Genomic DNA, 27,240 nt, shown 5'->3' with positions numbered 1-27,240 from the left:
TTTTTGAAAACACTAATTTTTTTATTTTGTTCAACAAAAAAGCATAATGTTTCAAATACCTATCTCTCAAAAACACAGTGAAAAGTGAATAATTAACAAATTTCCATCCACTTTCCATTAAAAGGGAGTTAAGCATTTATTTCTCTTCCGAAAACCACAATTTTGGAAAGAAACAAATTTATGTTTTTCAAAGCACACAAATGTTATAATAAACACTTGCAAATGTGGGGAAAAAAAGGAACTAGAATCATTAAAATATTTGTACACAGCTTTTACAACTTTTTTTTATCATTATTCAAACTTAATAATGCAAAAAATTACAGTAAGAATAAATAATAAAGAAAAAAGAAAAAAAAACAAGCAACTTACAAGTAAATAAAATAGGAATACTAAAAATAGTAACGGTGTCTATTACACTGTAAAACTGTCAAATTAATCTAAAAATAGCATAAGAGGTATGTGGGGGTCATAGGTCAATATAGCCTCAGTTAATATCAAGTGATTATTGTGTCTATATTTACAAAACAACTGAATTTCGATATTTGAGAGAAGAATTTCAGTTGCTCCTTTTTCAAGATTACTGTTTCTGACATTTTTACTGGTGTTTTTCTGGTAAGGTTGACAAAAAAACAAACTTCAAAACAACCACAACAGAAACACACGGGAGGTGTTTAGGAAATGTCTCTCTCAAATATTTAATTCTTTGAAATATTTAATTCTTTGAAATATAACTATTTTGGAATAAATAAAAAAGTGAATATTTATACAAATGATAATAACATATCGGTAGATAAAAAATAGCCTTGCAAAGATTTCTTAAAAGCTCTGTAAATGTATAATGCAAACTTTAAACACCTTTTTCTTTTGTCATTTTAAGCTTTGACGAATATTTCTCTACAAATTGGATTCAAACATTTTTTTTCCTTATAAAATTCTACTATAAAAAACTGCTTTTATTAAGCCCTTCTTACAAACTTTGGAAAATTAAAAAATAAAAACTACACAAAACCTATACATTGAATAAAAATCTTCCAATTATACATGTATACAAAGAATATACAGGGGAAAAAATCATACGCTTTTTAACAACTTAAAATTACTACAATTAACATAAAAGGACATAAAAATAGGCAAATTCAATAGCATTTTAAGATCATATTATGATAGAGGTTGCAAATTTTATATTTATAAAGTCAGTAAAAAATTACACAAGTCAAAATTAATATATATATGTTCAATAATTCCACATATTTCAGGAAATTTTCGATCTTTTTTTACCAGACAATTTTCTTTCACTACACATATATCATGTATATTTTCTCTAAAATTTTGAGGTTGTTTTTAAAGTCTTATTAATTTAAACATATTTTTAACCGAGTAAAAGTTGATATAACAACAGACACAAGAATATGTGTTTTATATAAGGTACCAATGTGTAGTGAAAGTTATGTGTAATTGTAATTATACCAACATACACAAGAATATGCACTTTATATGCTTCTAACGTATAATAAAAAATATGCGTAAGTAATTGTAAGAAGTTGCATATATTACAGAGAATAAAATAACTTTTGTTTCTATAATTAAAACAAATGTATCTTTATTTATAAAAAATAACTTAAAGTCAAAACAATTAATTAAAAACATGAAATAACATGATCATTGAAACGTACATGTCTGCAAAGTAACAAAACAACAACAAAAACATCAGAATCTATTATCCAAATACAAATATACAAAAACTTGACTTTTGTCGTTATAAGAAAAATCATCAAAATTTGTTCAGAAAGATAAAATAATTTTTGGTAATTAAAAAGTAATGCTGTCTTAATAAGGGAGTCGCATAAACTTAAAAGGGGAAACAAAAAAATAAATTATTTTTCAGTTTTCGTAGCACCAATATTTGATAATTTTATTGGCCACTGTAAATATGATAAAAGAAGTACAACTTCAAATTTATTTCGGAACCTAAATTACGATGCAAATTCTAGACAACTGCTCAATTTTCAAAGTATCTGCAAGTTTAAACCGGGTAAATATCAAAACAGACGTCATTACTTTTAAATACTAAATCAAAACCCTGATTTAATTACGAGTGTCATTAACATGTGCGTGCAATAAAAAAGAGACATGATTATCTAAAGAAGTGCCAAAAACATTAAAATATTTTTACAACAAGTGTATATTAAAAATATTGTTCATTCATACTAAAATTTAAGCTGCATGATGTACAATTTTCACTTATATTTAAAAGCAGATAGCAGAATTACAAAAACTACCGTACACAGCATTACACCTGGGGCATACTATGTCCCAGATTACACCCAATTTTCTTTAGTTTCGATCAAATAAAGCAAAAAAAGGTGCAAAGAATGCGTCGTCTGCGTTTCTGTTTTTCATGAACTCTTTCTTAGCTGCCACCTTTCTACTTTGGACAAAAGCAGACAACTTCTAATAGAATATATACATGTACATGTACAAACTTTCGTTTTTCATTTGAGGAACAAAATTTTTACATCAAGTAAGCCCTGTGACATTAAAATGCACATAGACAATTTTGCACATCACAATTAAAGCTCATAAATCGAGCTTAAATGAGTACATATTCAGTTGTCTTCGTCAAAAAAACAACTTTTTTAATAATAAAAAATATCATTTCAACACTATCGCATCAGTGCATCAATTTTTTTGATTATTTTATACAAAATATTCATGTAACAAATCCAGCAGGTATGATACTACTAAAAAATTTTTAAAGAAGGTTGTACATCACAAAGCAGTTTGGGGGTAGGCTAAACACCACTAAATTTCTTCCTATAAAATTATCGCTTCTTAAACGACTCCAAATCAAACGCTTACACCAGTCTTTCAAGTATTTAAGCTTTGAGACTAATTGTCACACTTCAACGCAAAACTATCATACCTTCATCCAATATAAGTAAAGTTACAATAGTGTTCCATTGAGATAGACTAAAGATATCTGTTTTAAAATGTTCTATTTTTAGAAAAACTTGATGTCATCCCCGCTACCACTGGTTATACTGGGCACGCTCATACCCTCGAAATCTGACTGGGCATCACCTTCCATCTTGTTAAAGCTTGGGACACTAGTAATTCCTGTAATAGGTGCCAGCAGCGAGGAGCCACGTGGGTCTACGGCATAGATCACTCTCATTGTGTTTGTAGAACCAGAGCCTGGCTTCCAGCCTGCAAAACAACATTAGCTATGTTTAACAATGTTTGAAAGCGGACCTAAAATTATTGATATGAAAAAAAAAAAATTTATGAAAAAAAACAATCAAAATAAGAATTTAGAATTTCTCATATTTGAAAGCATAGGAAAAGTCGCAATGCTATTTTTCTCTCAAAGGGAAATGAGATCTTTATTGTTAATCTATGATCTATTATTACATCAGTACTGATATAAACTTCGTTGGCATGTTATTTCTTCTAATCAGGTGCCCCCTTGTGCCTGAAATAAACACAGAGGGGCACCCGAGGTCTTCCTTAACAAGTAAAGCAGGGAAGTCGCCATTTGACATGTTCAGTGTGACTTAAAAAAACACAACCCAAAATAAAAAAAAAATTTAAATCCTAACTCTTAAATCTAAATAAAGAGATCCCAAAAATGTATTATGACATTTTAATCTTGGGTGATGATAACATTTCATGAATTTAATTTTTGTAATTTTTATCCCTTATATGTATCTACTTAGTACTGTAATATCAGAGATTTTCATGCAGGCATAAATATTGCTTATTTTGGGAACTGTGAATTTTTGACAAAAATAAATGTTCTCTAAGTATGTAAGAACCATACAGAGTTAACTGAAAATGGAATTTCGAGGAATATTTAACCTCATCAATTGGACCAAAATGTTGATTTTGTGTAAATATCTGATATTATCAGATTTCATGGTATGAAATTTCTTTACCTGAAACAACTACAACAGGGTCATGAGGTTTGATGAAGCCTCTGTCCATGCCCACCTGTATTCCCTTATAGATTCTTCTGTCTACATCAACAGTCCATTCATTAAGTATGCCATCTGAAAATATACAATATATGTGTATTATTATGATGTACTGACTGGTTCCCTATAAAAACTGATGTGTGAATGTAAAATAATAGGAAACTAGGTGACCAGTCTCAAAATTTGTCTGCTTCCCTATAAATTACTAGAGTAGATTTTCAACAATTAATTATATATAAAACCTCAGAACCAGTCTGAATTTTTTTTAATTGACCAATGAAAACTTTACAATTTTGTGACTGGTCTCTCAAAAGATTGAGAAGATTTCATATCTTCACAATTGTCCCCAAACTTCACAAGCACAAATAGTGAAAAGTCAATAAATGTATTGGACTACAACATGAACGAAGCAGTTGAACAATTTCTAAGCACTGTAATAAACTAAATATAAGCACTATTCATGCCTATATATAAATGCAGATGAAGTTATTAAATGATTCAAATGAAAAGTACAAAATAATGTCTCTTTGTAAATTATCTGAAGTAAAAAATTGCACAACACAAAAAGAAAAGAAATCTTAAAACAGAAATGAAAGTATTCATCACAAAATGAAATACATGTATATGTATTTGTCACAAAATGAAACATATGCAAAATGAAGAATTTAATTTATCGAATGAGTATTTCTATGAAGAATTTAATTTAATGACAAATGAAGATGTGTCCCTAAAGGTTAACGAGAACATAAATGAAATATAACTAAAATGAAATATATTCATAAAACTATAATAATGGGACAACAAATTAAAATTAGAATGAAAATCAAGTTAAACCATCACCACAATAACAAATTCCAAAGGAACAAAGGAAAACATACTAGTAAAATATATGTGGGGAAATTTTTAGTCAAATGTTTATGAGAACATGTTAGTCAAATATAATTATGTGGGAACATGTTAGTCAAATATATGTAGCAAATATATGTAGCAATAATATGTCCTCCAATATGAATCAAGTTATTATATCCAGACATTTCAGTTGGCTAAACATCAGTGAGTAAATATGTCTTAACATTTCAGTGACACCTTTATCTAATATCCTAACTTGCTAATCCTTGCCTAAATATATGTAATTGGTTTATACAAATTTATTTAGTTTGATTGTGTTGGAAGCTTTAAGCTTATTGAAACACTCTCGAATCCGTTCCTGGAACCAACCAGTACTAAGCAATGAATGTAAAGTTTCTTGCTCAAGGAAACAACGGCTTGCCCCTGACAGGGTTTGAACCCACGCGGTCAGCAATCCTTAGATTACTAGTCAGACGCGTTAACCACTCGGCCACGTAATTCAGAAATGTTATTGCACTAAAATAGAGAAATGAATATAATACTAGATTAGATATTGAATTTCTTTATTTGACAAAAATATAACTGATTTCCTAATTTTCCGACAAAAGAATTATTCCAATTGCTATCTAATTTGGTGGTACACATATATTAAAATGACATCTGTCGGTAGAAAAAATGTAAATCAACTAAACAACTAAAACTTTGGTCTGCATGACTGATGTGGAAACATTTTTCTGTGGGTAGCACTACATAAATATTTAATTGTTTGTTTTGTGTTTTTGAATGTTTAATTGTGAATAATTTTACTCGGGAAACTTCATTTACATGTTTCTTGGAAAATTCTGTGCATAAATTTCATATGAATGTTACAGACTTTACTTCTATTGAGTGTTGATGCATACATGTTATATATATGAATGCTATTGGTTTTAGAGTTTTATGAGTGTTTATGCATAAAAATTGACTGTTTATGCATAAAAAAAATCATATAGTCTGGATTTTAATCATTTGAGTGTTCATACCAGTGTTCATGCATAAAATAATACGATAGCTTGTTGATTTAGTCAATATCCTATATAATGCTCATAATGCCTACCATAGTTACAGTGAATGTGACGCTGATATAACAGGTGATGTTAATTTGGAAATTTAAACAAAATTTCAACAAGATTAACCTAAACATAAAATAAAGATAACTTGTAAAATTACTGTGAAAATGCTTTTGTTAACTTTAACACAAACTTGATTATACTTACAAATTAAAGTGGTACAGGGGATGCTCTTAAAACTTCCATATTTTAAACATTCAGAAAATTTTGCTTCTTTTCAAACATTGGTTTACACTTTACTTTGCTTAAATCATCAGTTTTTACTCTCTTTTTTTATATTTTTCTCTTTTTAACAGGAAGGGATAGAAATATGGGTGAACATGTTTTGTTTTTCTTTAAACAATTACATGTTTTCTAAGTTTTGAATATGGAACATTTGTTTTCCACTCTGAAGGCAGGTAGATTTAATGAACAGGCTGTTAAGCCCCTGTAATCGACAAAAAACTATTAACTTCTTCACATGGCTTTTTTAAAACTCTTATGGGAGACCAAAATGGGTGGCAATAAATGATTTGTGTTTTTTTCCACAAATTGTTTTTTGACCTTAGTAAATTGACTTGCTGGTCTTAATACCTGGGGAATGATTTGCACCTGACATCTCCATGATTCAAGTTCTTAACCAAATAGGAATTATTTATCAAAAACCTTAACATCTGCTGTAATGATTTTACTAAAAACGTACACATTACAAAACAAGAGTCCAATGTCCAATAAAGAATAATTTATGAAATGCACCAAAATAAATTTCTTTTTAAATAATTATCACATTTAGCTGTTGTTCAACAAAAAATTTAATGCATCAAAAAATAAATAAATACTGATTTAGTGTCCTACAAAGCACTTCAATTGTAAAGAAATCACAGACAGGCCATTCTGTAAATTTAATTTAGATACCCTGTAAACAATGTTTTAGTTCGCATTCTATTCAGTTCATTTCTAATCATTGTATCCCTTAATAATTGGGGTCCCTAATATAGGCCCCTCATCAGTTTCCGGAACATTGATCAATCTCATTGTGTTTGTGTAACCGGCTCCACACTTCCATCCGGTTACTATGACAACCGGATCTCCGGTTTCCATCATTCCCCGTGCTCGTCCTACTGAAATACCTTTGTACAATCTCTTGTCCATGTCTTCTGCCCAAAACTCGAGCTTTGGTTCTATGCAAGGAATAAACGAGAGGCTTGATTTTTCAAAATGTCGTAAAAAATGATATAAAGCATCATGTATCAAATAATCAAACTAAAATCATCTCAAACTCCTTGCATTCATTATCTGCTGATCAGAATATCTCAGCATTGCAAAAGCAAATTTATACATCAACAATTTGATTGTGATATACAGTATATAGCTATGTAATATTTTTACTGCCAATTTTTTCTTGGCAGAGGAAGACCTCTGGTGCACCTTGGTGAATTATTTCAAGAGTGCACAGGGACCGAAGTGGAACCAACAACATTCCATTAGCTTAAGGTAGGAAACTTTCTTACATGAAAGAAATGTCCCTCAGGTGAAATTCAAACATGCATGCAAGAAATCAGAAGTCATTGACCCAGCTTAACAATTAAGACAAATAACCACAAACCCTGTCAAAACAATTCCTATACAATTACCTTATCTTTAACCCTTTCCCCCATGAGCATATTGTGAAAAATGGCCGTTTTCACTGAAAAGCCTCCTGTTACAAGTTCAAACTGCTATGAAACTATGAAAAATGCTTCAATACTAATCAAACTTGGCACAAATGTTGACTGGACCATTGCCTTTGTAACGACATGCTCAGTCTCAAATTTCCTGTTACCATGGCAACGAGGGGACATCTCAAAATTGCCAAAAATCACTATTTTGCCTCGATTTTTTCCATCAAAATTTATTTCAAAGGGCTGCAACTTCTCAAGGGATTGAGATAGAGTCAAAGGCTTTTCAGCGTTGGTTAAACGTTACATTATGATCGACCTGGGGTCATTTTTAGCCTCTCACAAGTCCAAAATTTTCTTGGCGATGAGGGGGACTCCGCCCCCCTTCAAACCCCCCTAACAGAAGGGGGCATATCCCCCTTCTGGCAACCCCCTGATGTACCTTTTGGATGGGGGGCGGCGCCGAAAAAGTGCTCAATTTTTGTAGCAACATTTCTCAAACGAAAACTTATGTTTGGGGCCCAAATAGGACATTTTTCACTATTTGAGGCCCAAAAAAAAAGGTAGGGGGGGGGGGGGTCGAAAGTGCGTTGTTTCGCATATATGTGGTAAAGGGTTAAACATTGACCTATGGAATAATTTATTTTTACCAATTTTTAATTAAGGTATCAATGATACATGCTCATCTGTATGAAGGACAATTTATATAATCACTAAGGAATTTTTTCAGTACATTTACATTAGTATCCATACCACCCTAAATATCATAAATGACCTTGCCCATCTTTCAATCTTAACTAATAAACCATTCACTTTTCAGGGGAAAAAGTTCAAAATATATACTATCTAAATCCCAAACATTGCTGACCATGATCAGATGGCACAGACTGTGCCCATTGATCCTGGTCTGTACTTGTCGCAAGGTAATCAGCTACCTCCAGCACGAAATTACGTTTTAAAAATAAGCAATCTTAATGACCAGTCTGATAATTAAAGACGTCTCAACTACTAAAGATGAACTTTTATTTTCTAATTCAGATACTGTCTGACATTTAACAAGATGTCCATCCTAAAATTACCCAGACCTCTAACATTACTGTAATCAAGGATATAAGAAAAACATCACCATCTGGTATTGATTCAAAATCAACAGTAGCAGACAGAATTCACCTGCCACATTGAAAAACAATGAATATATGTTCCCTGTATTTTCTTACTTTCAGCATTTATAAACAAATAAAGACTTCCAGACGCACAAAAAAATAAGTCACCAAGGCAAGATTTAATTACAGAAAGTACATTTTCAGTACACTAGAATTGATAAAACCTAATGTTCTAAAATAAACTTAAAGACCTTGAAACTAACCAAAATAACTACATCATGTACATAGCAAAAAAAGTTTTTATAATGTCACCATCAATGATGGTTTTATATTTATTTTTACTTCTGATGACAACATGAGCCTGACGAAAGTAATGATTCTAAAATCATATGAATTGTATGATTGTAAAATGATAATAACAATAATAATAATAATGGCTGAGAATTTTGTAATTATTACGAATAATTCTGATGATGATAAAGTAAGAAGTAATATAGTGATGAGTCAAATAGTGATCAAGTAAATTATAGTGATGCTGATGATGATGATAAATTTAAGGTGATGATAATGGTGATGTTAATGATGATGATGGTGTAAATGATGATATGGCAATGATAGCGATGAAAATGGTGACGATAATGATAAAATTATGAAAGGAAGAAACAATGACACAAATGAATTCTAAATTGTGGAAATGAAGACACTTTGTTACACTTCTCTCAAATTATTTTCATAAATACATGCAGTTTCCTTCCATGCTTTGAGATTGTAAAAATGGCAGTCAGTTTCAAAAATGAGGAAATTTAACATGAAATTTGAAAATTCAGATACCAAAATCTTTTATTAGCAGTCTTTTATTGATAAGCAATATATTACCCCACTAAAAATACAAAAATGTGATAAAAAATATAAAATAATGTGTCCTTTCAAAATGAATTCAATAATGTTTTTTTTAGAAATGAAATTATCATATTTTTACTGATGCAAACAGGTATGCCTTTATTTAATCAGGGTTATTAGTCAGTATCACAATTTCTAACATTTCATGAGACTTTGTAAGTAAGCATATCTATTTTTGTCTACATATCTATACTACTCATAAATTTCACAAGACATTTTACAGGATTATGTGTCTTACAACCCACACAAGGCAAAATAATATATATTGCATGTAACATATGTTGCCTGTAACTAAAAGAACCAAAATCAGGGTGTTTTAAAAGATGCAAAGGTTTCTAATAAAAAAGCTGAAAGGGTAAAACGGTTAAGTAAGGGAATTAATTCCGTCATAAATTTTACCCACTTGACAGCTTGGTACAAAATAGTTGTGTATATACATCAGCTACAACAGTTTTGCACTAAGCCCCCAAATTACTGTATTTACTCCCCTTTTAGGACTTTTTTCTTTGTATTTAGGTGTGGCACCCTTATAAGACGCAGTGTCTGGTATCACTCTCTAAATCAAAAGGGAAAATCAGTCTTATGGATGAGTAAATACAGTATAGTAAGAATAGGAGGTGTATTTCTTCAGTCTAACACAATTCTAAGAGTCTGTGAACTTAATATCTCAACAAAATAATTTCACAACTATTTCTAGTGTTACAGCAACTTCAAATGAAATATTTCAGTACAGGAGTTAATTGATATATTCTGTAATGTCCAAAAAAAGAACTAAATCACTTATATAAGCTGGCAAAATGTGTTATATTGATCTCACTTTGGTTATACTGACCTTAATCAGGTTATATTGAATATATCCAGATAAGATCTTTATCATCAAAACTGGCAAAGTGGGCTATAATTTGACCTCAATATGGTTATATATCCAAATAAGATCTACATTACCACAGAACATACGGGTTATATATTGATATACTGACCTAGCTTAATCAAGTATATATCTAACCAAGTCCTATATAACCAAAGCTTGGTATGAACAATAAGGTTATATTATGTATATCTAGACCTTTGTGTCATACTTTTATATGTATCTAAATTATTATCCAACAGTATTCACCATATATCACATCCCACCAGCAATGACATTTTTAACCCTCAATTAAAAATTTCAAAGTATTTTTTCAACAAATTCACAAACTCTTAATTGGGTTACAGCATCCCTAAAATTCATAGTTACTAAAGTGTAGCCATACCTGCTTCTGTAAAAAAACAAAACAATAATAGGGATAAACTAATAATAAGGCAACAGTCATCACTGATTTAACTAAGCAATCTGATCTATTCACACAGAAACTAAATCTTGAACAATATGCGGATGAATTCTAGCCACATAACTCAGTTGCTCGACTTGAATTAACTTAGCTGGAAAAGCCAACCTAAAGTAGCTGGAAAAGCCAACTTAAATAGGAGACTGATAAAAAATAATTTATTGCTATAGAGAAATTAACTCTAAACAAGCTGAATTTCTTAAATGGACTAATCAAGTTACATTTTTGGAACTGTCAATTATCAATTTCGGGGGGATATCAAGAAAAGGATTTAAAGCTGGTTTAGTCAACAGTATAGAGAATAGTCTGTCAGCAGGGTTGTACAGGTTGTAATGTCAGTCCTGGTTTTAAACTTGAGGTAAACGGCTAATTAATAACTTATAGTTTCAGAAGGTCAAGGGCAGAATAAACATTAAAATTCTGCAGTATTTACATAATCTTTAATGCAACTAGCTGTTTGTTAAAACTACTTGTGCAAATTTTAGTGGCTGGGAAAAAACGCATCCTGGTATACCCAGGTGGCAAAGGACTCAAACATGGTAATAACTAAATATAAACATGGACAAGCAGCTTTATGTAAAGCATATTAGGCTTCTAAAATGTTATAATATAGCTGTAAAATAAAGGTACTTTAACAACATTGATGAAAATATCAACTTTAAGGAACACTATAAATGTTAACATAAATGAATGCATATTGTTTAATAATATCATCATCTTAAATAAATATGGAATATCATGTTGTAGAAGCTTTCTGAGGCTTTGTATTTTACTGTTAGCAGCGGTGGAAAATTGATAGGAATACTAACAGTGTTGGAGCAGTACCTCTAGACGCTTTACAGAAATCTTGATTATGTAGAAAGTGGAAAAATATCGCCCTTTTTAGTGATTCTTACATTTTTTTCTTTCATGATTGTATTTAAATTTGTGTAAGGAGATGAATTAGCATTCTTAAAGAGCATTTTGGCAGAAAAATATTTAAGATTTTAGCATTTAATCATTCAAGCGCCTTATCCGGTGTATACCATAATACGGTATTTAACTATTTAGTGTGGTGCTTCAACACTTTTTTAAGTATCACTTGATAAATTTATTGAAACAACATGATACTCAGACAAGGAAAACTCATGCAAATAATAATCATGCATGGATGAACATCTATATTTAGATACCTTTACCCGAATCCCCATCATCACTTCCTTTTGAACGGAACGAATGAACAGAAAATAATAATAGTGAAACGAAATTTGAATACCTGCTTAACACAAACAATTAATATCCCAGTTTGAATCTTTGGTAGTGATAATTGTTGTTTCTATTTGTTTAATGAAAAAATGTAAAATATTTGATTTGAATCAATGATAAATTAACATGATTAATCATGATCCTAAGGATTTTTTTTTTCATAAAAAGAACAAGTCAGGCTATGAAATCCTGTTAATGCTCTTGAAAAAAAAAATTGGTATGAATTTTTTGTCTTCTCTAATGATTACCAATGATATATCTGTAAATAAATCATACAGAATAAACATTTATTTAATTCTATTTTAGTATTTGAAATCCAGTGATCTATATATATATATATATATATATTTTTTGTTTCTTCCCCAGATGATCAAAAATGTGAAATACCTGTATATTTTGTCACAGATGAAACATAAATATACGCTGTCACAGATGAAACATAAATATACGCTATATCTTTCATTTGTCACACAATGTGTAAGGGAAAGCATTTACATAAAATGATAAGGGCTAAAAATAATAATAAGTTAAACAAAATCCACAGTCATTCCATACACAGGAAAAAACAAAACAAATTGCAACAGAAGAAAAGGGACTTTACAAAACAGACCAAAGTAAAAAGAACGAAAAAGAATACACGCACCCACACACACAAAAACACACGAATGTATACTAGAGAAATATGTACATGATATGTACAGTATGTATAGATATAATATAGAATTGGCTCAAAGCAACAATGTCATAACTTCATACCTTCATATAAAACCTTACCCTACTGCAACTGGACCTGACTGGCCTTTGCTGCAAGCATAGAGCCAGGCCAGCCGGCACTACCGTGTAGTCTGACCAGCCTCTATACTGTTGCCAGCTCAATTTTTATATTACACAAATGCCGTAGGTTAAGGTTCAACCCTTTAGAATGTTAGTGGCAATAATTATTTGCATGTGTGGCAAGTAGTTCACAGCCAGTCTGTGCATTCGTTTCAAATGACCAGGCCCCATACTATTAAAAGCACGATCTATTTGAATTATTTTCAAAATAAAATCCCTCAAACATTTAATAAATAATTTCCTATTCAAAGCAAGCCATGACCATTTTACCAATTCAGACAGATATGTGCTAAACAAAAAATTACGACACGAGTTACGATGAACTGCTATATACTGAGAAATGAAAACGTTCACGTTCTACTTACCAACATAATGAATAGGAAAGACGCCACGGTACATGTGTCCTTGTCTCGCAGTTTGTGAGTTTCTCGTAATGGCAAGGACAGGACAACGTGGTCGGTACGCTGAGATTAAAAATGCAGATCTGAAATAATAATGAATCACAATTATTCATATATTTAACATTTCACCGCATGATTTTCCTTCATTTGCTTATTTATCTAGCGAATATTTTGACAACCTTTTGCATGGTAATGCTTTTTGTTACCAATTTTATTGTAAGAAAATGACTCTTTATCCTTAAATCTGAATGTTTTAATTGTCATTATGAGTAAGATAGCTAGCCTCATCTCTTTCAACACCAAAATTGCCAGTAGCCAGGTTATTTTTAGTTAACCCTAAAAATCTGGATAAGGTGTCAATGTGACCCTCTACTGAACAATACCTCTTTATTACAACAGTATTACAAAGTGATTGTTTCCCAAAGTGTAAAGCTCTACAGAGGTGTTGTACTGTAACTAATAGTAAACATGCTGAAGAACATAATCAAAATCCTGAATTGACCTATTCATAAAATCTGTGGAAAAATTTTTGTTCCACAAATAACAATTTTGCAGTATTTCAATAAGACATTAAGAGGTAAGGGGACCCTTGCTTGTCACATGCTTGCTACAAGCATTCATTTACACATAAATCTACAAGGAAATATTAGGACCTAGTCTCAAGTGATCATTTTGTCAAGACTAATTGATTTTGTACAGATTATTTTGTCTGGATTAATTATTTTTACCAACTTTAGACAAATCCTTTACATTTAATTTCCGTGAAAAGAAAAATGGTTCTGTTTGGCCGATTGTGAGAGAAGAAGTTTCCATTATTACTTGCTTCAATATTCCAGAAATGTCCTATTTTGTATTTATAATGGTAAAAGTGAATTTGAGTTACTGGTCTAACGGATTGTAAAGAAGAAAAGTTCTCTGCTTGGGAGACTGAAAAAAATGCTTTGTCACCTGAATTACGGTGGTGTTACTCAAAATCGAACAGAATTCCATTCATTGTTTGGTTGTTTCTTTAAGGTCAGTCTACGTAACTTTCTTGCCTGCATAACTAACCAGAAATTACTAATTTCTCAAGAGCGCTACTTTATATCCAACATGATTTCTGATAAGCAGTGAGAGACAAATGGCTTTTAGATTTACTGTCATATCATTTGTCACTGATAGATTTCTCTTTCCAACATTTTGATTACAAATCTGATGCTCTCTGTAGTGAGGTTTTGTTTCTTTGTTTGTTTTGGGTTTTACGTCACATTGACACAGTATAGGTCATATCGCGACGTTCCAGCTTTACTGGTGGAGGAAGACCTCAGGTGCCCTTCTGTGGATTATTTCAGGCACAAACAGACACCTGAGTAGAACCACGTTCCGTAAGCTAGCTGGATAGCTTCCTCACATGAAAGAATCCAAAGTCCCTGTCGAGATTCGAACCCACAGCGGTGAGGGGCAACTGTAGTGAGGTGAAGTGGTAGTTAAATCTGATATATATATATATACAAGATTCAACACATATTGAACATACATGTATGGACAACCTACCTTCCAGTTGTTGTTATAACAATAATAGCTGATGCCATGCTTTTGAAGGAAGCTTCTACGGCCGCCACGGCAACGGTATGTGGGGGATCTGTGGGGGTCGGGGTTTCACGTCTTAACTCCTCAAACAGTTGGTGATGGAATATAGCGGACTCTGCTTCACGACAGATCTGTGAACGGGAAAATTTTATAAATTTATACTAGACTTTTTTTTATACAGAAAAGTATAACATGGTATGTTTGTAAACGTGATTATCATTTGGATAATTATCATCTCCATTTCATCTGCATGCAATGCCCTGCTGCAAAACTTTATTTAAATATTGAAAATGCTTTATGGTTGTGTATAAAGCTTTTTTATTTTACACTTGTTTATAGCTGGTCAATAGCTTTCAAAAAACTCTGACATTTGACTACATTCTCATACGACACCAATACTTGTTTGTTATATTGAAGCATACTTGAGAGAGGTACTAACCTTCTAAATCAAGTTTTAATGACACCAACTCTGCAGTAAATGCTGTATTTCAAATTTTTAACTTGTAGAGGGAAAACCTCAAGTGCCCATTCATGCATTGTTGTAGGCTAAAACTGGCAAGTGAGTAGAACCACTTACCTTCCAAAAGGTAGCTAGATAACTTCCAAACATGAAAGTTTCCAAAGTCACTTGCGAAACTCCTACGTGTACCAGTGGGGGTCAAGTAATTTCAAGCTGGAAACTTTGCCCACAGTTGATATATAAAATATATGAAAATACATTTAAAACATTATAACAAGTGTCTTACATTGTGCATGATTTTCAAAGCCTCCAATGGATAATCTCCCTTTGCTGTTTCACCGGATAACATAACACAGTCAGCTCCGTCTAGAACGGCGTTGGCCACATCACTCGTCTCAGCTCTTGTTGGCCGTGGTTTCTTCACCATACTTTCCAACATCTGAAACAATAAAATGTTTGTTTACATGTTTGTTTTAACCTACATCCCTATCTTTTAAATTTTCATTTAGCAGGTAATACAGTACTGCAAGTTAAAGACATCAAAAGTTATCAGATTAGAGAAAAACTTCTTTTACAACATAAAATGAAGGACCATACGCCATACTTTATAAAACAAAAAGTGTTCAGAATGATTACAAAAATTATGTAACTGCAATAAAAGTAATTATAACACAAATTCAGAAAATACTTAGTATCAGACAGTTCAAACTAATCAAAGATACATTTCATGCTTTTATATGCAGACAATCCTTATTTGCTCTCTCAGACTATGGCATCGCAATAATGTCTCATAGCTAGTATATTTGTTTCTTGCTTTGACCTATTTACGAGTGTGACCTTCCAATGACCCTAACATTTCAAGGTCATGATATTGCATTACTTTCTTTGAGACCTTTACTCTTGACCTATAGTCTTGCTGCAACTCCGACTCCTACATTTAACCATGTCATAAGTTGACCTTCAAATGACCTCTCATCTAACCTTGACTTCAAAATAACCTGTGACCTACCTGTGTAGCACAGATTACACTCTTGCCAGCTCTGTTACATCTACCAATCATCATTTTCTGGGCGAGGAAAACTTTCTCTGGGGGAATTTCAATACCTAAATCACCACGGGCAACCATTACACCATCTGTTACTGCAAGAATTTCATCAAATCTGAAACAAAAATTTACAATTTCGACATCATTATACAAAATAAATATTGCAAAGATCTTTTTTTCACCTATATTTCAAACAAACAAGAAAATCGAATCATGTCATAACAAGTGTTTCCTTTTTCCTGCAACTACCATTCACTTAAATGGTGGGAAAGACCACAGATGATGACACTCCATATATTGTGTCTGGCTTATAGATCAACTAGGTAAAAACACCACCCTCTGAAGACTAGCAAAATTCAAAATTCTAACAGGATTCCTTCACTTAATAACAGAAAGCAAATAATTTAACATCAACAACTTTATAAACAACTCTGTCTATCCAATAAACTAGCAGCAGAAGTTTTTTTGTTGATTTACACTGTTTTTGGGGGGCATGTTGAGGCCAGTGATCCACCTCACAGTCTTTCCTGGTTAACAAACCAATAATTACCATTATTTCCACAAATGACTGTGTACTGATAATACCAGCAGTGATTTTAAACCAGCAGTGATAGACAAATGACCATTAGACACAATGCTGGAGATTAATTTTCCCAATCCCAGCGTTGAAAGACAATTGAACATAAGATTCAATCCCAGATATTTTATCAGAGAATTTTTAGCCTTGCTTGAGGAACAAACCTCGTGATAATGTATCCCAGACTGTCCCTGTTAAGCTATGTTGGTGAACTCAGCAGCAGATAAAGAGTAAGTTACTTTAGTAGGTTTCTACTTATGCTAAACAACTTATTTGTCAACACACAATGTTGACAAAGTAACGTATCAATGGAAGAAAATCAAAAACTCACTTTTTAACACCCTCATGATTTTCTATTTTAGAAATAATTTTTATATGTCTTCCTTTCTCGCCTAGAATTTGTCGAATTTGTCGCACACCGTCTGCTGATCGAATAAACGAAGCAAACACCATGTCAACCTGTAATAACAATTCAATTTTTATTTTTATTGATAATATATACATATTTAACAACAGTATTATCAATTCTCTGTCAATAGCTACCACACATACAGTGATCTATCATTATCTCGACATCGCTTTCCTCGATATTTCATTATCTCGATGAAATTTTGAAAGTCCTGATTTTCTTCCTTCCTTATCTTTATTGGAAATATTTGATATTCGATATTTTTATTTTGATATTTTCAGTATCTCGATGTAAAATTTCAGCCCCAACAGTTATTTTCACACTATTATCCTTTGTTTATCTCGACTTATAGTTTTCTTTCGTCTGTTCCCTTCAGATGTGTAAAAAAACATAAACTAGACGATAATTGCTCAATAGCGCATGTCATAAAGGTTCCACAGCCCCTTATGAAATTTGAACTTATAGTGGTGAAAGGATTTCGACCAATGACTTTTCTTGATACATATGTCCTTTACTAACATGTGATAAAACTGGGCGAATCCATAATGATTTCAGGGTAGTTACAATCCATAAAATAAAGTTTATTAGCTAGCTAGTATACTTACACCCTGTTCTACCCCAAACTTGAGATCTTCTATGTCTTTCTCAGATACAGCGGGCAAGTCCACAGAGATTCCAGGTAAGTTACAGCCCTTCTTACTTCCAAGTTCTCCACCGTTCTCAATCTCACACATCATATAATCTTCCCCTGAAATAAGAAAAGTAGTTCCAATGAAAAATAGTTCTGTTATCTTATCTAGTGCACCCTGTAATATATAATAATTAATATATTCTATTTACCAAAGGTATCTATGGGATGAAGCTTATTCTCCTCAAGGCAACAAACATTTATACATAAATATAGCAAAATTAAATCAAACATCAACTAGAAAACATTTTATATCAATTACTAATTCTACTTATATTCCTGAAACTAAACCAGTACTGAGGTTGAATGACAAGAAATGGTCTCGTCAACAAGAGTATATGACTTGAACCCAAAACCTCAGAGTCAACAGGCAGACACCTTATCCACTTGGGCACCATTGCCCATTTGACACTAATATCAAAAGGTAAGATTTGTAAAAATTCTAAAAGATTAAAACTGCTTTGCTTTCTCTACAACTTCATCTCCATTTTTGTCGAAAAGAAACCGGCAAAAATTTAAATCAATGCTTAAGAAACCATTTAATCTAATCATGTGATTAAAATCAACTTACCGACTTCTCTAACGATGACCGAGATAAGTCCATCATCGATGAACATTCTATCATTTACTTTCATTATCTTGACAATGTTTTTATAATCTACCCATATACATTCCTCCGTCCCCTTATCATAATATTCGTCATTAATCGTAACCTTTATCTTTTTACCAGTCTCCAGTTTTAATTCCGCACTAGCACCCTAAAAGTATAAATAGTACAGTGATTATAAAGAAATTAAGTCATGAATATATAGAGGATATTCAAGTTTTTTTCTATAAATACAGGATTTAATTTCATTGAGTGGTAAGAAAATAAATATCTCATGAGCAGTGGTAGCCATGAGTGAAATATGGTAATTTTCATACCACAAGATGAAAATAAATCCTGTATTTAAAGACAACTTGAATTTTCTGTTAATTTCATACATTTTTCTCTTTTTTGCCATTTCAATTGGAAAGAATTCCCTTAAATTTGGTGTACTGGCTGAATTTAGAAGAAAGTAGTCTGGCAAAACACCAGTGAAAATAATATTTAACAGTGAAAATACGAACATGAAAATATGCATTTTATTTCATCAATATTCATTGATAAGTATATAATAAATCAAGTTATAGCATTTTAGCATTCTTCCATTTCATTCTCATTTGTTGACTTGCTTACACTTGCCCTTACAAATCTAAACCAATCACAATATTGCTAGATATTTTCATAATTAATTAAATTTGACCTATATTTTCAACAAATCTAACCTATATTTTCATGTAATCATATGTTATATGTTTTCTTCATCATAGTTGACCTATATTTTCAACAATCTGACCCATATTTTCAACAATCTGACCTATATTTTCAACAATCTGACCCATATTTTCAACAATCAGACCTATTTTCAACAATCTGACATATCTTTTCAACAATCTGACCTATTTTCAACAATCTGACCTATATTTTCAACAATCTGACCCATATTTTCAACAATCAGACCTATTTTCAACAATCTGACATATCTTTTCAACAATCTGACCTATTTTCAACAATCTGACCTATATTTTCAACAATCTGACCTATTTTCTACAATCTGACCTATATTTTCAAAGAATCATCTACTAAGACTTTTTTTAAAGTGATTAATATTTGACTAATCTGACTATATTTTCAAGCAATCATAAGCTAGACATTTTTAACCAACATATTCAACATTTAAAATGATTTATTTACTTTATACAAAATTTAGTGTATGATTCAGGAAGCATTTTAAAGATTATCTTTATTACATCTTATGAATCTGTGTCAGAAAATTATTTCCTGGATTAAATGTAAAGCTATAGTAACTTTGTTATTTTTAAAATAAGAATTAAAACAGTGTTACATTAAATCAAATTCATTATCACAATCAGCTTTCTCTCTATAATCAAAGAAATCTTGAAATTCCTTGAAAATAATATCCTATAAATATTTATAATTTCAAATAGCTAATTATCTGTCCTTATTCTATAAATATTTATGATTTTAAATAGCTAATATATCTGTCTCTAAGAATTAAAAGTAAGCAAAAGCATTTACATGGCAAGTATAAAGCCAATTCGTGCCTGTAAAAATCTGCACATAATATATAAGCACTGTCATGCTTATACTAACAAAATATTAAAATCTACAAGTTTAAAACAAAAACACTCTTCAACTCGAATTTGTAAAAGGCACATAATCTATAGAACTAAAAGTGTATGGCTAAGGTAGACAAACATGATACAAACAATTAGAATGCTATTGAATATTAAATTTTTTTTTTCAGTATTAATTTATATGTCCAACACAATGTTCAGAATCTAACACAAAACTTTTCGATAACCCTCCAGATGCCAACTGCAATATATTGCTTGGACTACCACCAGCATTGTGCCAGACAAGTTTGCCATCTATGCAGTCTGACAAGGTTCAAGACTAGGGTTGCAAAATTTTCATACTTTTTAAGTTAAAATTCCAAAATCAAAGCAAAACAATGCTAATACATTCTTTCTTCAGTGAAAACTTAAGGTAAATTCTCTTTTAATTTATGTACTTAAAGCAATTATAATGTTGTAATACTTTTTTCATATTCTTTAAAAGAAGCAAAATCTTGAGTCCTTTTTTTTATAAACATTAAATTACTGTTAAATATCATAGGTGAAAACTTTTAAGTCATAAAATTTCAGTGAAAATAACTGGTTAAAAGAACAGTTGTGACACTTCTATGAGCCTTGCCAAGTAATGTTAGTCCTTGTGGTCACAAAATCAATCTTTCACTTACTTGCAGAATCATATTTCACTTTACACTTTTTACTTGACAATGACTATTATTTAGAACTAGCATCATAGAAAAACGAATGAATAGTTAAGGCACAGTTGCAATTTTTAACAAATTTCGTAGCAATGTTGTTGACTTCATATTTATTATGACATCATTAGTTCATGACATCGTTGTTTCAATCATGACATCATTTCTCAGCCCGCAAGGACCAATATCTCTTGACAAAGCTCATTTGTATTTATAGTTATAATAACTAGAATATTACTGTCAATTTAGATCAATCTATATTTAGTATCAAAGCTTCTAATTACCTGTCTTCTCATGTTAATAAGAATGTTTTAATATTCACTATTTTGTACTATTATTGCCATGTATGAACAGAAAATTTGTGTAAAAATTTAATGCCTGTATTTCTAAATAATTAGAAAACTATGCCCCTGCTTCCAAGTATTGGACCAGTTGGCCATGTGCTTCAAAATTAAATGGACCACAAGGTCTCTGCTTTCAAATATTAGACTACAAGGCAAAAACCTCCCAAAATGAATGGAGCACTAGGTCCCTACTTTCAAATATTGCATCATGAGGCTGATTGCCTCCAACACAATTAAACCACTAGTCCCACCACTTCCAATTAATTAGAACTCATGTCAATTTAATCACAAGATCCCCATTTCCAATTAATTGCCCTTCAGGCTGAAATCTAAGCTAGATTTACTTGTTCTACCTGAAGCATTTCTTTACTTGTCTATTTGATATTAATAAAGTACATTCTAGAATTGTTTCACTTGTCCATGGCTGTGGGACATTGACCTTGGCAATACAGTTAATTGATTTTGCAGCCCGTATGTGCCCATACAGAGATTCTAACTCATAAATCTAGAATGCTCCATACTAAACAAAAGGCACACATAAATACCATTAAATATAAGTAATGAAAGCAATAAATATGTACAAAAGTGAATGTTTCTTTTTCTCAATATTACAATTAATACAGATTAGTATTAAAGCACCATTCTTTCAACACAGATGACCATATTTATTCATTTTGTTAAATTTTATATAAAATACTGTAGAGATTATAGGGCAAATTTCCAGCTTTTACAGGGAGGAAGACCTCGGACACAAGGTGGCAACTCAGTTAAAGAACCACTGACCTTTTTATAAGGTTGATGGATGAAAGAACAATCTCCTCCCATGGAAGGATAAGCCAAATGAGAAAAATCAAAACTATTTCATAACAATGGTCATCTATGTTTTATGAAAATAACAACAACCGGAAACAAATGGAAAATACAAAAGACAAACCCCTGCGTTTAATCCTGTCCGGATCTCTGGACCCTTTGTATCCAGAGCGATCGCTACTGGTCGCGGATGACTAAATTGCGACACGGCCTCCCGGACATTCTTAATAGTGCCTTGATGGTACTGTTGGGAAAAGACACAAAAAGTTAGTAAATCAATTGTCACGCTATATAAATAAGATAATGAAACAAACCCCAGAATTAAGTCCCGTCCGGATTTCCGGACCCTTTGTATCCAAGGCAATTGCACAAGTTCGCTTCTCTGAGAACTGGTCAAGGGCATTGTGAATATTTGCGATGGTCTGTCTGTGATACTAAAATGTAAACACAAGTCTCCATTTTGCGACGATACAAAAAAAAACAACAAAAGAATGTGGAAATCTGCAACCGGAAATCTAACTGGCGAGAGAAGCGATGGGTGAATAATATATTCAAGGAAAGCTACATGTATAAAATTCTATAAGAAAATATCGGTCTTCAGTGAAATCGTTACTTTTCATCCTCTGAAAAAAGTTTTTCAACCAATCCAGAATTTTCCATTTAGTACATAATTCATTACCATAACATAGTAAAGTCTAAAATTAATTATGCAGCCTAATTGTTAGAAATACATTAATTTACAAAATAACGATTTCACAAGAATGAAAGATTTCCCAGAAACATTTTTTCTAGTAATTATGCAGGGCTGTCATTGTTCTAGCTTGAAGTGAACACAATAAAGTAAGTACATGTATATAGATTAATCCTTTACCTGCTGAAGAAATGGACTTGCCCCACCTTGAATGTGGAACAGTCTATTTGAAAATATAGGTATTTCAGTATCAAATTTACATATAAAATGGGCTTCAAAAAGTCATAAAAGGGTCTCCAGTCAGAATGCACAGAGGAACAAGCTCAGGAATAACCATACTTGTGGCAAAGGCTTATAACTTTTGGCCTAAGCAGGTTAAGAATCAAAACTGTTTTATATATACATGTACATTGTTTTCATCGTAAAAATATTATGCCAATTTTATACTCTTCTTTTTTTGAAATGTATTTTTATTCAATTATGTTTAATGGAAAGAAAAAATAATTAAGTACAAGAAATGCACACAGTACAACCTCTGTAGAGCAACCCACTTTTTGAAGACATAGGTTCTGGCTGTTGTTGAGAAGGTGCTGCTCTAGAAAGGTTATATTCATTGCAATTTTTTAGCCTGACTTCTAAAAGACATTAAAACATTTGTTATAATGAGGTAATTGGTCTATAGGGGGTTTGCTCTTTGAATGTTGCACTGTATATGCTTTATAAACAATGACAGCTCTTGCTTTAAATATTTGGTTTGGTAGAAAAATAGCGCAGGGTTTGTGCAAAATTAAGGTAGCCGATCTTCCATAATAAATATTCCACAATGCCTGGGTAAAGTGAAAAGTGTCTTGAAAATTCAACTAAGGGTTTTTTTATTGTATCCAAAACAAGTAACTCTGTCAATATAAATTTAAACACAAAAAGTTAAATCATAATCATATAATAAAGTAGAATACATTAAAAATATAATACTTTTATTTTAATACTTTCTAGTGTAAAACAAGATCCTGTGCCCCGTGCTCAAACAAAATTAAAGAACAGGATCAAAATTCCTATATTTCAAAATTTCTAAATCTTGTTTTAGTAATAAGTTTGTGGACTTGAAATGGCATAGGTTGGTAAAATTCTATAAAGATTTATTACTTTACAAGATGCAAACCTTTAAAAGTTGATCCAAAATAATAATCTAGATCCTTAAAATTGATTCTTATTTTGAACCAGCTAAAATCATAATTTCTATTATTTTTCTACATTGAATTTTATCCTAAAATGTGTTTGTTTCATTGCAAATCTGCAAGTGCTTACATTTAATTCATCAGCATAACGATTATAAGTTTCATAAAGGAATGAAAATAAAATCAAGATAACTTGATCCTGATATTTTTTGTTAGCACCCCCTAGGGGGCCTTGATAATGCTGAAATTGCCACCACTATTCTCCAAAAAGTCATGTTAAAAATGGAATATTTCCAGAGGACATGCAAAGATTTAAGCACTTGTACTACATTGCATGTCAAACTAATATTATTCATAAGAGCTGATTATCCTAAATAAATTCCCAGGCATGAATCAAGTTCATTAATTACATGCAAAAAAATAACCTGAAATTTACTGCATTTTGTCATGGAATTTACTTTTCTGTGAGAATTTATACAAAAATTTTATTTAAAATCAGTGTTCTATTTAAACCATCATGTAAATGAATCATGCTCATCAATAACAAGCACAATATCAAGGTGTAAATATATTTTCCAGAGTATTCTATTTTTAGCCAATGTTTCTATTTTTAGCCATCTCAAATCTATGTGCTACTTGATTAAATAAGAACTTGTTCCAGAAATGTAGTCTAGACCATAACAAAATTGTAAGCAACTAAATAATTCTTACAAATACCGTAAAATTCCTAATAAACGCCCCTCCCCTAATAAAAGCCCCCCCCAGGCTTTTCGATATGGAAAAAAATCTGCTCATGAGTGGTGAACTCTTTAATAAATCCGTAATCTTATTCAAATCCTTCAGAATCCATTTTATTTCATAGTAAACACAAAAATGTATCACATGAACTTTAAAATCTTAACACATTTTAATGTTAGTACCAACCCATGTTACACTAAATGTATTTTCAATGATTTTTGGATTTAGGAAAAACGTGTTGTAATAATAGCCCCCCTTTTGGAAAATGTTAAGCCCCCGGGGGCGTTTAATAGGAAATTTTACGGTAATTTATAAATATTCTGAAAAAAAGAATAATAACTGAATTTTATAGAAGATGAGATAATAAATTTTCGTGGCAATTACTGGATAAAGGCTGTTATCTCTCTAGCAAGTCTATGGATAATAGCATACATAGGAACAATAAAAAGGAATAATATACAGTAGTGGTAGCAAAAACTAAAATGAAACCATTTCAAATTAAATGTATAGTAAACTCCACTTATAATGATATTGCTTTTAACAATATACCGCTTATAACTATGCTTTTTCCGTGGTCCATACTCATGTAATACATGTGCACTTTTTTCGATGATCAAGTGGGAGATTTTTCGTCAAAAAGAGGGAGATTTAAGAATTTGCAATTAACAAAGAAGGAAATTCTGACATTAAAAATAGGGAGATTTCTTTAATTTATGAAAATACCCCTTATTTTAAGAAAATTTTTTGAAAATATGGCTGCAGAAAGTGGGAGTCTTGATATCTATATATAACAATATAAATTCAGTGGTACACTGAATATCATTAAAAGCAGAGTTTAGTTTAATTATAAATCATATAACAAGGTTCAAGGTGTTGTCAGCTTTGTTTATCTTTTTACTTTCTGCTTCAAGTCAGTCTAGAATGATAGTTATAGAAGACACAGAGCACAAATAGGTGGGAGCTTATTAGAGCAAATATGAATTCACTTCCTCGGGAAGCATCGGTGTGATCTAAAAATAGCTCAAACCCACAATGCAACTGTTCTTTAACAAGCACTGTGTATTAAGTCTGATAAGTTTAAAGTCTCTTCTTAAAGTATAGTAGGGAATTGGACCTGCAATCCCTTGATTTGTAAGCTGTCTAATTTGATCTGTCAAAAGTTTTACATATTGTAACCATAGTGCTGTTTTGTTTAACTGTTTATTTTAGGAGTAAACACGTTTTTTTCTTACTTTTTCTCCACAAAATGATGCTTGCCGTATTATAAATTCGTTATAAAGATTGTTGACAGGTTATATGGCCCTATATGAACATCTGTTTGCAATATAACCCTCGCCTGGTGGCTCGGGTAATATATACAAACAGCCATTTATATAGGGCCATATAACCTGTCAACAATCTTTATAAATAATAATATATAAGCATATATATATCAGTCTGCATATACAATAATAATATACCTCATGAGTTCCGTGTGAGAAATTAAGACGGGCAATATTCATTCCCTCGATGATCATTTTCTGTAACATCTTCACTTCACGACATGCTGGACCTGTTACAATTACAACAAACAAATTGATGGCATATTATATTTCAATGCAGTTTTTATCCATTCAGCTATTTGGTGAATGGACCAGTCAAACTTCCAATTCATTATCACTTTTAACAATATCACAATGTAAATTTTTAAGTTCGTCATATAATTCATAAATTATAATTACTCTAAAGTCTATTTCCTAAAACTAACCAGTACAATTGTCATAATTTTATGTTTGTTTCATTGGTTTTAACCTCACACCGACATAGTATAGGTCATATGGTGACGTTCCAGCTTTACTGGTGGAGGAAAACCTGAGGTGCCCTTCCGTGCATTATTTCAGGAAAGAACGGGGTACCTATGAAGAACCACTTTCAGTAAGCTAGCTGGATCTAAGCTTCCTCACATGAAAGAATTCAAAGTTCCCATCAGGATTCGAACCCACAGCAGTGAGGGGTATGTGGTTTGAAGGCAATGACCATAACCACTCGGCCAGGGACGCCCCATTTTCATATAAAGATATACAATTGTGCCCCTAGTATGGTACAAACCTACGTACCCTGGCTTGAGAAGGCAGACACTTACACCATTAGGCCACCACTTCCCCTACAATGAACCAGTTTAAGTGAACATTACAGTATAGGCCAGCTTTTATTTTTTAACCAAATATCCTAGTTAGTGAAATATAAGTCTAATAAATCAAAATGGAATATTCTGATATACCTATGGTACAAATAATTCCCGTCATACGGATTGTATTGGGTTCGGAGTCGATGTCCAGCTTGCACTTATGTTCAAGCTGGGAGTTGGCCTGGGCCGCATGTAGTTGCTGTTTCTGTACATAGGCCCCCTCATGTTCCATACCCTTCAGGTCGAACTGTAAAGAGAAATATATAAACAATATTATAAAATTCATTGTAGTGAGAAATATGAAAAATATCATT

General features: G+C 31.7%; 1 protein-coding gene across 3 annotated transcripts; it reads right to left on the bottom strand.

The window, feature by feature from the left end:
* Positions 1–27,240, bottom strand: LOC132756541 (pyruvate kinase PKM-like). Of its 3 annotated transcripts, none has more exons than XM_060747632.1 (12): positions 27,020–27,240; positions 26,220–26,311; positions 22,280–22,399; positions 18,700–18,886; positions 18,046–18,188; positions 17,363–17,490; positions 16,419–16,569; positions 15,696–15,848; positions 14,914–15,080; positions 13,345–13,463; positions 3,936–4,049; positions 1–3,207 (listed from the first exon to the last, which is right to left on the bottom strand). In XM_060747632.1, the coding sequence occupies exons 1-12, from the start codon at positions 27,237–27,239 to the stop codon at positions 3,002–3,004; spliced, it is 1,800 nt and encodes a 599-aa protein (XP_060603615.1). In that variant the 5' UTR covers position 27,240; the 3' UTR covers positions 1–3,001. The 3 variants fall into 3 exon arrangements, with proteins under 3 accessions (XP_060603615.1, XP_060603616.1, XP_060603617.1); XM_060747633.1 differs by lacking the exon at positions 22,280–22,399 and adding an exon at positions 22,470–22,589 and having other exon boundaries at positions 27,020–27,200; XM_060747634.1 differs by lacking the exons at positions 1–3,207; positions 3,936–4,049 and adding an exon at positions 6,585–7,092 and having other exon boundaries at positions 27,020–27,199.

Source organism: Ruditapes philippinarum, unplaced genomic scaffold (assembly GCF_026571515.1).
Source record: "Ruditapes philippinarum isolate M1 unplaced genomic scaffold, ASM2657151v2 ctg10786_1_1_1_1, whole genome shotgun sequence".
Lineage (NCBI taxonomy): Eukaryota > Metazoa > Mollusca > Bivalvia > Venerida > Veneridae > Ruditapes > Ruditapes philippinarum.
Note: the sequence above shows the minus strand (reverse complement) of the source record. Positions and strands in the feature narration are given on the sequence as shown.